Source organism: Salvelinus alpinus, chromosome 12 (genome assembly GCF_045679555.1).
Source record: "Salvelinus alpinus chromosome 12, SLU_Salpinus.1, whole genome shotgun sequence".
NCBI classification, from domain to species: Eukaryota; Metazoa; Chordata; class Actinopteri; order Salmoniformes; family Salmonidae; genus Salvelinus; species Salvelinus alpinus.
The window spans coordinates 27144249-27158164 of NC_092097.1; the positions used below are offsets into that span (position 1 = coordinate 27144249).

A 13916-nucleotide genomic window follows, 5' to 3' on the forward strand; every position below is an offset into this window, starting at 1 on the left:
TGTGTTCTGATGGGTTAAGCCTGTGTTCACAGCTGTGTCCTCTTGTTGAAGGGTTGTACATTGGCTTTAGAGAAGCCCTTTAGCTGTTCTCTGCCAAAACATCCATTATGAGGGAGGACAGCACCATTTCCTCTTCCAGAATAACAACAGCTGTGTACAGATATGTGTCATCTGTTGGCCTCCAAGGGATTGCTTCACAAATATGTACAAAGGGCGTATTTTCATTGCATTGAAATGTGAATTAATTATGATCCTTGTGAACCATGGCAATACTTTCCTCTGTGTACAGTATATATTACTTAATGAGAGTGAGGACATGTGTGATTGTGTTCAGCTGGGAACATGGTTATTTCCCAATATGGGATATGTTGAGTGCCAAATGGTTAAGTTTGCGCAATGCTAGGAAACATTATGCTCCCATTTGTAAAGAGAACAGCACAGTGTTTCAGGCCACCAAACTACATGTATCTTATCTACACATCTAGCTTGTCCTAAAAGTTCAACACAAATCACTTGACAGGTTCTTTATGGTTTATTGATATTTTTGGTGATATCCCAAAAAACATTATTACTCTTTTCACATGTAGTTTCAATAGCATACAATCGTCATGATGGAAGAGAGAGTTGGTTTTGGTTGGGCCTCCGATTCAATGTTCAACTTCTACTTGGTAAGTCCCTGCACCCACTTATTATAAGAAGTAAACTACAAACTCACTAACACACATTCATAGACACAAATACACATACCCACACTCACACACTCATATTATGTTGAAAGTCACTTTAAGACTTTAGCTACAAAGGGGCAGTTCCTAACCACAACTAATTTTCTCTACAGAGGTTTTAGCCTCCCATCCCGTTACTGTTACTGCAGCAGATAATATAATAGTACAATGCTTTAACAAAGACTGTACCCACGCTAGGGAAAACATTGAGCATACCAACATGCAGACAACAAAACAAAAACATAACAATACTCTTTTGGAGTTCAAGTGAAAAAGTGCATTCATATTCACCACATCCAATAGTAATTTCTTCCACATGAACTCTTATTAAAACAGTTCTGCAGTGTTAAGACATTTATATACTTCACAAGTTTTGCTCTATCTTTATAATAATTGGATTATTATCGGTTGTAGAATCTTACAGACGTAAGAATATTTACAGATGTTTAAAGTGAGGGATTTCGACTAAAATAAAGCTTGACTAGAACTTCAAGCAAAGACTGGTTGGATATTAACCTACTGCATGGATATGCTTATCCATGTGTTCTTGTCTGGAGGGCCACGCCTCTCTACAAGCAGCTGAGAGAGGAACACATGAGAACCAGAGTGCTGCACATGTAGCTTGTCAGAGTTCGACAATACACGTTCTCAAAATGAGGCTACATTAGGATCACACAAGGTTAACATACTGTACCCCCCTCGTCGCACTCCTTTTACACTCCCATAGTCATAGATAAGGTATACCAACTACAAAATAGAGAAACTTCAAATATACAATGAAATATACACAGGATGAAAACATACACCCGGTCACGTTTACAGATAAAATCTTAATTAGTATTAAACATTATGCGCACCAACATACACAGATAGAATATTATGCAGTAATATAAATGTAGTCAATTTAATCATCAACACCATGGCTTTGAACATTGTCATAAAAATACAAATAAAGCAATCCTCTTCATAAAAGAAAGCTAGCTAAAATGGAATCATTTTGACTTCACAGCTAACTGTAAATCAAACGACGATAAAAGTTACAGGCCAAGTGGGCATTTTACTTTATGAAAGTGGGTCATGTTTTTTTTGGGGGGGGGGGACATTTTCTTCCTTCCCTGTCCTTTCAGATTGTCAAGTGTACTTTTTTCGTTTGTTATGGTAACAACGTACGGTAAAAGCTTTGCTATCTGTGTGATGAAGGTGTGTAAATACTTGTGGGAAAAGGTCTTGGCAGATATTAAAGTAACACTGTGTGCTTGTGTGAGTTCTCTCTGGTTTTAATACTTCACTTCTGTAAGAGGGTTGAAACAGTCCAACGGAGAACTGTGCTCTTGGTTTAAATTAAGACACACTTACATACTAAGCATGAAGCACTGCCATTCTGCTCATGAGTATCAGTAAATAGAGATTTGAGGATCAACCATTGGAAGGTTTTTTTCCTCAGTAAAATGGAGATTTGGTCAAAGCTCCTTAATCATCACATCTGCTGTAATACATTCCAATTTGTGCCTATAAATACTACAGTCTTTCTTGTGCTGATGAATTATTTGTAACAAGGTTATGTCAATACATTTTTATATGCTTGGTAGCAATTTATTGCAAAGATTTCTCATAATATGAGATCATCAAAAAAGTTTTGTGCCTGGGAGAGACTCCTTTTGTACTCTTCATCTGTGCTATTTGTAATGACTGGACAAGTCCTCTTTCATCTTCTACATCAATAGCAGCACATTATACAGTGCATTTCTTCCTGGATTTCTGCTCTAAAAGTGATTGTGATCTGTTAATTCTTCTCCATGGTGTATGTACAGGACGTAGGCAGACTCTTTGGTGGAGGTACTGAAGTTTCTAAGACACTAGCTACTTACTGTATGCTTGGCCTGAAGTATCACACTATATAACTCCTACATGATGAACAAGGAGAGTATTGGCTTAAAGTACACAAGATACAGTAGGACACTGAAACTAGATGAGACAGTGGTGCTTATGTGAAGATCATAGCATGAATGCTTGCAAATAGACAATGAAGACAGTGTCTTTACAGCAGCCTTGCACATAGCCTTTCAAAATATACAGATCCCTCTGGACTGTTGGCATTGTAACCAACGCCAATCAATATTGTTCCTGCCTCTAAACACTTAGCTGAAGCAGGTAGAGCATTGAAACGAAAGAAGGTGTGTCAAGAGCAGTCGTCTGCTCAAGTGCTTCAGTGGCACACTAAGTTACAAGGAAATGTTGTACATAAAATCTAGGGAAAGCATAACTACACTCTATCATATGATATAGAGGACTGATATGGAGAACTGCAAAGGTTAAAAGGATTCAAACCTGCCACAAATATATACAGTGCATTCGTAAAGTATTCAGAGCCCTTCACTTTTTCCATATTTTGTTACGTTACACCCTTATTCTAAAATGTATTGCATATTTTTTTTCTTCATCAATCGACACACAATACCCCATAATGACAAAGCAAAAACTGGTTTTTAGATATTTTGGCAAATGTATTAAAAATAAAACAGAAATACCACATTTACATAAGTATTCAGACTCTTTACTCAGTACTTTGTTGAAGCACTTTTGGCAGCGATTATAGCCTTGAGTCTTTTTGGGTATGACGCTACAAGCTTGACACACCTGTATTTGTGGAGTTTCTCCCATCCTTCTCTGCAGATTCTCTCAAGCTCTGTCAGGTTGGATGGGGAGCGTCGCTGCACAGCTATTTTCAGGTCTCTACAGAGATGTTCGCTCGGGTTCAAGTCTGGGCTCTGGCTGGGTCACTCAAGGACATTCAGAGACTTGTCCCGAAACCACTCCTGCGTTGTCTTGGCTGTGAGCTTAGGGTCATTGTCCTGTTGGAAGGTGAACCTTCACCCCAGCCTGAGGTTTTCATCAAAGATCTCTCTGTACTTTGCTCCGTTCATCTTTCCCTCGATCCTGACTAGTCTCCCAGTCCCTGCGGCTGAAAAACATTCCACAACATGATGCTGCCACCACCTTGCTTCACCGTAGAGATGGTGCCAGGCTTCCTCCAGACGTGACCCTTGGCATTTAGGCTTCTGTCTGACCACTCTACCATAAAGGCCTGACTGGTGGAGTGCTGCAGAGATGGTTGTCCTTCTGGAAGGTTCTCCCATCTCCACAGAGGAACTCTGGAGCTCTGTCAGAGTGACCATCGGGTACTTGGTCACCTCCCTGCCCAAGGCCCTTCCCTGAGATTGCTCAGTTTGGCCGGGCAGCCAGCTCTAGGAAGAGTCTTGGTGGTTCCAAACTTCTTCAATTTAAGAATGATGGAGGCCACTGTGTTCTTGGGGACCTTCAATGCTGCGTACATTTTTTGGTACCCTTCCCCAGATCTGTGCCTCGACACAATCCTGTCTCGGAGCTCTACGGACAATTCCTTCGGCTTCATGGCTTGGTATTTTCTCTGACATGTACTGTCAACTGTGGGACCTTATATAGACAGGTGTGTGCCTTTCCAAATCATGTCCAATCAATTGAATTTACCACAGGTGGACTCCAATCAAGTTGTAGAAACATCTCAAGGATGATCAATCGGAACAGGATGCACCGGAGCTCAATTTTGAGTCTCATAGCAAAGGGTCTGAATACTTACATCTGTTTTTAATTTTTAATACATTTGCAAACATTTCTAAAAAACAGTTTTTGCTTTGTCATTATGGGGTATTGTGCATAGATTGATGAGGACAATAATAAGTTACAGCCTTTGAATAAGGCTGTAACTTAAAATGTGGAAAAAGTCTGAATTCTTTCCGAATGCACTGTATAGATACTCACATTCAGTTTCACTTAATGCCAATGTAAATATGATTTTCTCTACATTCCCCTAAACTGTGTCTGCAATAAGCAAAGCAGAGCAGAATGAGAATACTGCTGCCTGGCCTCTAGACCAGAACATACTGCATGTCCAGCACTGAATACACTCCATTAGGTATAGATACACACCACTGTAATATCTCAGACACCTGACCATGTGGTTCCTTGTCAAAGCAGCCCCTGCTGCAGTAAACTCTAACATCTGGGTCTGTTGGAGAGGGGGAGAGGGGTGTCCTGTGACTAGGGTCACTCATAGCGTGAGGGTGGAGGTATTTTGGGCAGCGCTGCAGCTACCTCTGGTGGTGAGACTCTGTAGGGTTAAATGTGAGTTGGCCTGTAGGAGGGTGATCGTTAGGGGTTTAGGGGCAGGCTAGGGGCAGGAACATGAAGAGGATAGACAGTGATCATGAGTCGGACTCAGGGACAGTGGGGGTGACGGAGGTGGTGTTCTGGCAGCCCGTACGGTAGCAGCTGTTGGCGGACAAGGAGTTGGGGTTCTCCAGGGGTTTGGTTATTAGGATAAAGACCTCCTCCATTCCTGCCATTATTGAAAGAGATCGTGATACCTCACATCTCAAAATAGGGTTACTTAATGTTAGATCCCTCACTTCAAAGGCAGTCATAGTCAATGAACTAATCACTGATCATAATCTTGATGTGATTGGCCTGACTGAAACATGGCTTAAGCCTGATGAATTTACTGTGTTAAATGAGGCCTCACCTCCTGGTTACACTAGTGACCATATCCCCCGTGCATCCCGCAAAGGCGGAGGTGTTGCTAACATTTACCACGCTCTAAGACATCCGCTTTTGGGGGCAGTGACCAATCCTGGAGCCTCGACTGTTCAAAAGGCTATTCTGTGTCCCACAACAATAAAAGTATTCTACTCAGTGCAACCCCCAGCCAGCACAAAATAGGGGTTTACCTGAAATTCAAGGAGGGCACCATAGCATTTTATGAAGTCTCAGATAGGATGAAGTTTCTCTACAGAACCCAGAAATGCACATTCACTGAACCCCTCTACCCAGGGTTCTGGCTTGAGGACGAGAGTCCCATCACACTATGTAATCTGAGGCATAAGAGATTCTAACCATGAGATAGAGAACAAAACACCCAGGAAGAGTAGGCTGTGGGTAGAAGTTTCAAATAAAGGTATGCATTCGGGAAAATTCATGGATGAAAATTCAAAACTGTTTTTGTTTTGTCATTATGGGGTATTGTGTGTAGATTGATGAGGGGGAAAAAACAATTTCATCCATTTTAGAATAAGGCTGTAATGTAACAAAACGTGGAAATAGTGAAGGGGTCTGAATACATTCTGAATCCACTGTACATCCCGGAGAACTTTTGAAAGGTTTTAGATTGCTGTTAGGTTTTGGGGAATCTTATTGTCTAAATAGCTTGTAAACCTCTAAATGGTTTCATGGTTACCCTCTTTACATTTGTAATATCGACTTATTTGTAATATCTACGGGGGAAAAAATACTTTTTTAAATAAATAGTTTCATAAATATACATATAAAAGCAAGCGAATAAAGAGCAAAAGTGTTGGTTATTATACAGCTTTTATGTCATTCTTTCTCTGACTATTTCTCTTGGAAACACACTAGAGGGCAGTGTCATGTCCCTTATACAGCAGGATGACACGAGAGGTCATTAGCCCAATAGATACTGCTTTACGCTTTAGTCATTGTTGAGGTTCAAAGAATGTGAAGAGTTTGTTAACCATTTGCACTTCAATTAATTACTTATTAGTTCATCCTTATAGTAAAGGTGACAGTGACAGCAGTTGTTCACTGATGGAGAAACTCTTAAAACTGTCTCACATATTGTGAGGTTGTTCTCTTCCAGAGATTTATGTTTGGATGTTTTACCTATTTTGAAATCTATTGATATAAACTTTAAGATGTGAAGAAATTAAGCCGTACCCCTAACCAGCCTGGTCTTATAGACTAGAAATAACATACTAAATGTAAATCCGATGCACTCAAGTTAGTATGATATGTTACGTTTGGTATGGCTACATAAGACAAATGGTTACTTAAGGCAAAAACAAAAGTAGGGTGGTTGGTCAGGGTGGGGGTATAACACGAACGTCTAGCAACTCAAAGGTTGTGAGTTCAAATCTCATCACGGATCTCTTCTCCTGACCTTAACCCTCTAACCTAACTGCCTAGGTAACGTTAGTCAGCTAGACACCTAGTTGGAATTCGCAAGATATCACATGTTTTGCAAATTCGGGAACCTATTGTGCATCGTAACATAATACACCTTTTTAATTTGTAATACTGTATATCATATGAAATGGGTGTTGGACATCCACAAATTAATACATACCATACAAAATGTAACATATCATACTAAATAGAGTATCTCAGATTTACTTCAGGAATAATACTAAATGCTTGGAGACCAGGTTTCCCTAACTGACAGAAGTGGGAAAAACTTTGGAATGCAGGAAGGGGGCTGCCTACAGGGCGGGACTACACTGTAGTAGGCTCTGAAGCAATAAATAGAAGGAAAGATCATGATTTCTTCTCAAACTTAACTACCAAAGGAGAGAGATGATAGCCTGCCGTAATGCTGTTTTTCTTTACCCCTGGGCCTGAGAAACCTTTTAAATCTCTTCAAAAATGTTGGCACAGACGAGGACCGTAGGCTAAACAACATTCCTGGATGTGCAATTCTCTCCCCTCCAGGTCATGATCAGCTCAATGTATGTGTCCTCTCAGGGCCATACTTCAGCCCATGGCCACGACAGGACCTCGTCGAAAACATATCTAAGGGAAGACTGGGACAAAAAAGGGGATGTCACAAAAAAGCTTGTGATCAACGTTGGTGGTATGCGTCATGAAACTTACATGAGCACTCTCAAGAGCTTGCCTGGTACCCGTTTGGCTAAACTGATGGATCATGACCCCAGTGGTGACCCTGAATTCTTCTTCGACAGACATCCAGGTGTTTTCTCCAATGTTCTGAATTATTACAGAACCGGTAAGCTTCACTGTCCAAAAGATGTCTGCGGTCCCCTTTTTGAAGAGGAGTTGGCTTTTTGGGGGGTCGACAAGGCGGACGTGGAACCTTGTTGCTGGATAACATTCTGCCAACATAGGGATGCCAAAGAGGCCCTTGCAGCGTTCGTGCCATCTGACTCAAATGAGCACCACAATGAAGAGTTTCCAGAGTCATTCGATGTTGAGGATAACCCAGCTAATTCTCAGAGCTGCTTCAAAAGGTGGAAACCAAAAATATGGGCTTTATTTGACGACCCGTTCTCGTCTAAGACTGCCAAGGTTTGTATTCTTTATTCTCTCCCAATTAATAAAAAAAAAAGTTTTGATAGGGACTGAATCAGGCTAGTCAGTGTGAGGCTGGGTAATTCCCTCTGGGCATTCCTACCAAGCTGTGGAGAAGGTGGTGTGGTAGCAGGCAGGCTCTGTTTACTGCAGTTATAAACCATATGGCTTTTCCATAAACCAAACAGCTCTAATGACTGCGCAGAGCAGGCAGCAGGCATAGAAACGGATCACAGCAGTGAAACAGAGTCACTAATTTTGAAGAAAAATAAACACTTGCAATGGCTTGGAGAAGCACGTGGAAGCAGCTCTGAAAGCCTGAAGCACGTCTGATGTATCACACCCCTTTAAAGGCCGTGGCTGTGAATACTGAGTTTGTGTCCCTGCTCTGCCCCTCTGGAAACCTCTTTCTCAAACCTATGGATCCAGATCACGTTCTGCGCATGTGTTATTTTACGTACACATATTTGTTCTTGTTGATGTTGTCTATATCACTACCTCATATTCTGAGCAGCTGAAATAAAAACCCTGCAGTGATTTGAACAAACATTCAAGGCCTTTATGAAGGCTACAGCCTTCTCTGTCTGTTGTAATGTATATTGCAGTTGCACAAGCAGGACACAGTCCATACATGTTGCATTGGAGTAAAAACAATCTGTGTTTTGTTAGCCAATGTTTACAATTATGATAAAAAAATAACATTACATTTCTAATTAGACTGTATGTCTGTGTCTTGCTTGTGTTTGATATGCTGCCTAAATAGCTGCATGTAACTCCCCACTTGAGTTTTGCCTTGGGGCAAAAAACTATCTGCAAGTTTGTATGAACATGTTGATCATCTTTTGTGTACAACATGTAAATAGCTGCATGTAGCCTAATTCCCCTCCTGAAAAAATAACATGAAATCATGCATATGCTTAATAGCCTACTGAGGCATGGAATCCAATAAATAGTTGGAACATGTCAACCATGCCCTTTGTGTACAACATAAGACTTGTGGGCTACACCTGGGGTGTAATCATTTGCCAAACGAGAGTTGTTATTTGACAAATTCAGGGAGGTCCTGCCCCGTTTCGTTTGCTTCCGTTTAAGAAAAGTTTTGCAACAGAATCAGCGTAATGAATACATCCCAGGCAAAGGTATACAAGGAGGGGGAAGCGGCAGCAGAGTACTGAGCAGCAGCTACTGTTCACACATTTTTATTTGCACATGCGCAGAAATGTCCATATCTTTAAACCATGCACTTCACAAATAAAAATTGAAAACAAAAAAGAATAAGATATAAATAAAAGTAATCACAGACAATAAAGGCAAAAAACAACTACTACAAAAGGTAGTAGCATAAGCCAAATGTAAAAAATAAGTAAAGGCAAGGCTAAAAAGGTGTGTGCAAAAATAAATAAAACATCCACTGTTTCTACTACACTCAGATTCTCTTGTCGGCTGTTCCATAGAATAGGACTTGTAATAATAAAAGCAGCTTCACCAGAATTGAAGCTTCAGGGTGAATCTCAATTCTATTTTCTTCTTACATATGTTTTCCTTTCCTCCTTCTTAAAACAGAGAAGATTGGAGTGCAGGAACTTCAGATCTTCTGCTCCAATGTGCTTTGAGAAGGAGATGGGGAGAGAGGAATGAAGGAATGAAAAAATGCAATTGAGATTCACCCTCAGAGTCCCTTGAATGGTTCAGTCATGTAACTCTCATTAGGTCATGTCACTCAAATGAAGGTACTCTGGCTCCATATGAAACAACAACCATGGGATTGAGTCAGTTCAGGAGACAACACACAAGCCTAATCTCAACAACAAATAGCCTTTTTAATACAATGGTCCAACACGTCAATCAAACCTAGAAGACAAGTAAATCAGTGTGTTGTTTGTGTCTTTAATCATTATGAGATGATCCACTTAGAGTCATGCAATGCCCCTTCTTGTCATTTGCAGGTCATTGCGTTTGCTTCCCTCTTCTTCATCCTCCTTTCCATCACAGCTTTCTGTCTGGAGACACATGAGAGCTTCCACACGTTAGAGCAACGCACACAGCTGGTCATAGATGGGAACCACACCGAAGAGGTGACGTACTATGAGATAGTGACCAAACCTACTCTGACTGTGGTGGAGGGCGTCTGTGTGGTGTGGTTCATATTTGAGTTCCTGGTCCGTTTCACCTGCTGCTCCAACATACTGCTGTTTGTGAAGAACATACTAAACATCATTGACTTTGTGGCCATCCTGCCCTTCTTCTTGGATGTGGGGCTGAGTGGGAATGCCCTGGGCTTCCTGCGTGTGCTGAACTTTGTGAGGATCCTGAGGATCTTTAAGCTGATGCGCCACATGGTGGGAGTGCGTGTGTTAGTCTACACACTAAAGGCCAGCGTTCAAGAGTTCTGCCTCCTTGCTGTCTTCTTTGGAATTGGAATGCTAATTTTCAGCACCCTGGAATTCTACGCAGAGCGAGTACATGGTGACCCTGAAGACCCAACTTTGACTGCGCACACCAATTTTAAGAACATCCCCATAGGCTTCTGGTGGGCGGTGGTTACCATGACAACCCTGGGTTATGGGGACATGTACCCAGAGACCTGTTCCGGCATGGTAATTGGAGCCCTGTGTGCTCTGGCAGGTATTCTGACCATAGCCATGCCTGTCTCAGTCATAGTCAATAACTTCCGCCTGTACTACTCCCTGGCCATGGCCCAACAAAAGCTCCCAAAGAAGAAGAAGAGGCAACACCTGCCCCTGTCTGGAGCGCTTAGCCAGCCATCCCCAAGTGGGGAGCAGATAGAATTATGCCTGTTATCAGGGGAGCGCTCTTGTTCAGGTATTTTATAATATTTGTATATTCATATTTGATTATATTAATATCCCTATTTTTGTTCCTCATAAAACAAGATCAACTTTTCTCTCTCTTTCCCTCTTAGAATGAATCCCGGCGTTAGTCTGGCTATGAGACCCTGGATGTAGAGACTGGATCCTGATTGTACCATTACACCAGATTGGGACATTATAGCTATGTTATACCATGAATAACATTATAACATTTTACATTTTAATATCTTTATAGCCCAAAGGTCAAACAATATTTGTTTGTGTGTATTCAAGGTACTATGTATTATTGGTTTATTGGGATCCCCATTAGCTTTTGCAGAAGCAGCAGGTATTCTTCCTGGGGTCCACACAAAAACATAAAACACAACAAGTAACAAAACACTGATGTACTGATAGACAAGAACAGTCACACAAATGTAAAATGATACAATATACAGTTAGTATTCCAAACATCAAGAACACCTTCCTAACATTGAGTTGCACCCCCTTCTGCCCTCAGAACAGCCTCAATTCGTTGGGGCGTGGACTTTGTCGGGGCAAGGTGTCGAAAGTGTTCCACAGGGATGCTGGCCCATGTTGACTTCAATGATCTTCAATGATCATTCTTGATACACACGGGAAACTGTTCATTCACATTTGAGAAACTGAGCGTAAAAAAACCAGCAGGATTGCAGTTCTTGACACAAACCGCTGCCCCTGGCACCTACTACCATACCCGTTCAAAGGCACTTAAATATTTTGTCTTGCCCATTCACCCTCTGAATGGAACACATACACAATCCATGTCTCAAAAATCATTCTTTAACCTTATCTACATTGATTAAAGTGGATTTAACAAATTACATCAATAAGTGATCATAGCTCTGGATAAGAGCGTCTGCTAAATGACTTAAATGTAAATGTAAATAGCTATCACCTGTATTCACCTGGTCATGGAAAGAGCAGGGGTTCTTAATGTTTTCTACACTCATTGTACAAACAACACAACTAAAGAATAATGTGTGTGTAGATTGTTTGTGTTAGAGTGTGATAGAATGTGTGGGCATGTGTTTGTATGTGTGTCATTTCACAGTCCCTATTGTGCCATGAGATGTTGTTTTATCCATTTGTTTTATGTAATTTTGCTGTTTGCTTGAGTAATTGGAGATGGATGGGAGTTCCATGCGTTCATGGCTCTGTATAATACTGTGCATTTCCGTGAATTTGTTTTGGACATGGGGACTGTGAAGAGACCCCTGGTGGCATGTCTTGTGGGGTATGTATGGGTGTCTGAGCTGTATGTTATCTGATTATGCAGACAATCTGGAATTTTCATCACAGTAATATTTCTCATAAAGACTAGAAGGGAATCAGTTCATCTCTCGTCAACCCTCAACCAGGAAAAACTGTCATGCATGTTCTTGATGTTAGTTCTGTGTGTGCAGTTAAGGGCAAGGCCTGCTGCTTTGTTTTGAGCCAGCTGCAGTTTTGCTAGGGATTTCTTTGCTGCACTTGACCATATTACCGGACAGTAATCAAGATGGAAGAAGATCAGAGCCTGAACAACTAGTACAGTTGATTTTAGTGTTAAAAAACTTTTTATACCAGACATAACAACTTTGTCAATATGACTTGACCATGATAATTGACCATTGAATGTTACCTAGGAGTTCAGCTTCCTCAACTTGCTCAATGGTCACACCCTTTATGCACAACTCCATTTGAGGTTTAGGTCTTAGAGAATGTTTTGAACCAAATACAATACTTTTGCTGACATGTAGAGTGTGTAATCATATTCAAGTTTCAGTCAAGTAATTTACACGGAACAAAAATATAAACACAACATATGAAGTGTTGGTCCCATGTTTCATGAGCTGAAATGAAAGAGCCCAGACATTTTCCATGAGCACAAAAAGCTTCTTCCTCTCAAATTTTGTAAACAAATTTGTTTACAGTACATCCGTGTTAGTGAGCATTTCTCCTTTGCCAAGATAATCCATTCACCTGTGTGGCATATCAAGAAGCTGAATAAACAGCATGATCATTACATGCGTTGGGGACAATAATTGGCCACTCTAAAATGTGCAGTTTTGTCACACAACACAATGCCACAGATGTTTTGAGGGAGCGTTACATTGGCATGTTGACTGCCGGAATGTCCACTGCAGGAATAACCACGCCTGCCCAGGACCTCAACATTGCCTTCTTCACCTGCGGGATCGTCTGAGACCAGCCACCCGGACAGCTGATGAAACTGAGGAGTATTTCTGTCTGCAATAAAGCTTTTTTGTGGGGGAAAAAAATATTCTGATTGGCTGGGCCTATGCCCTCCCAAGCCCACCCATGGCTTTGCCCCTGCCCAGTCTTGTGAAATCCATAGATTAGGGCCTAATTTATTTATTTCAAATGACTGATTTACTGTAACAGTAAAATCATGGAAATTGTTGCATGTTGTGTTAATATTTGGGTTTAGTATAGCTATACTAATTCATTTTACGTTAATTGAGCATTGATTTAGACATGTACTTTTCTATATGTGAAACAATGAGTTGAAACAATGCTATTTCTGTAATTTTATCAATACTTGCCTGGTTAATTCTTATTCATGATTTGTTTAGGTGAGAGTGTGAAATCACATTGATATTTAAAACAAAATGCATGATTTATCAGGGGAAATTGAAACACAGATGAAATGCATTATCTTTGATATAAAAACATTAAAACCTCTAACAATATTAACACTACAAATTAAAACATTGCAATTATAGTTACTGTATATTCTATAGTTTCTAAGTTTCTGTTCAGTAATTTTTTCATTATATGTCACAGTTGGGTGAGAGCGTAATATCACCACAATATCTGTCTGTAATAATCATCCGCAACAAAGTCTAATAAAAATGTCTACTGCCTGTGTTCTGATGGGTTAAGCCTGTGTTCACAGCTGTGTCCTCTTGTTGAAGGGTTGTACATTGGCTTTAGAGAAGCCCTTTAGCTGTTCTCTGCCAAAACATCCATTATGAGGGAGGACAGCACCATTTCCTCTTCCAGAATAACAACAGCTGTGTACAGATATGTGTCATCTGTTGGCCTCCAAGGGATTGCTTCACAAATATGTACAAAGGGCGTATTTTCATTGCATTGAAATGTGAATTAATTATGATCCTTGTGAACCATGGCAATACTTTCCTCTGTGTACAGTATATATTACTTAATGAGAGTGAGGACATGTGTGATTGTGTTCAGCTGG

The 13916-nt window shown here is 40.7% G+C and overlaps 1 protein-coding gene across 1 annotated transcript; it reads left to right on the plus strand.

Annotated features, from left to right (window-relative positions):
- The first annotated feature begins 7106 nt into the window (after positions 1–7106).
- On the plus strand, positions 7107–13578 carry LOC139535795 (voltage-gated potassium channel KCNC1-like). The gene is made up of 3 exons (XM_071335603.1): positions 7107–7856; positions 9806–10682; positions 10783–13578. Exons 1-3 carry the CDS (start codon positions 7266–7268, stop codon positions 10785–10787), a joined length of 1473 nt encoding a protein of 490 aa, XP_071191704.1. The 5' UTR covers positions 7107–7265; the 3' UTR covers positions 10788–13578.
- Positions 13579–13916: the final 338 nt, after the last annotated feature.

Excerpts from the sequence above, each read along its gene's own strand:
- LOC139535795 (XM_071335603.1), top strand. The coding sequence starts at position 7,266 with ATGATCAGCTCAATGTATGTGTCCTCTCAGGGCCATACTTCAGCCCAT. Across the intron at positions 7,857-9,805 it reads TCTCGTCTAAGACTGCCAAG|GTCATTGCGTTTGCTTCCCT; the intron begins GTTTGTATTCTT and ends TGTCATTTGCAG.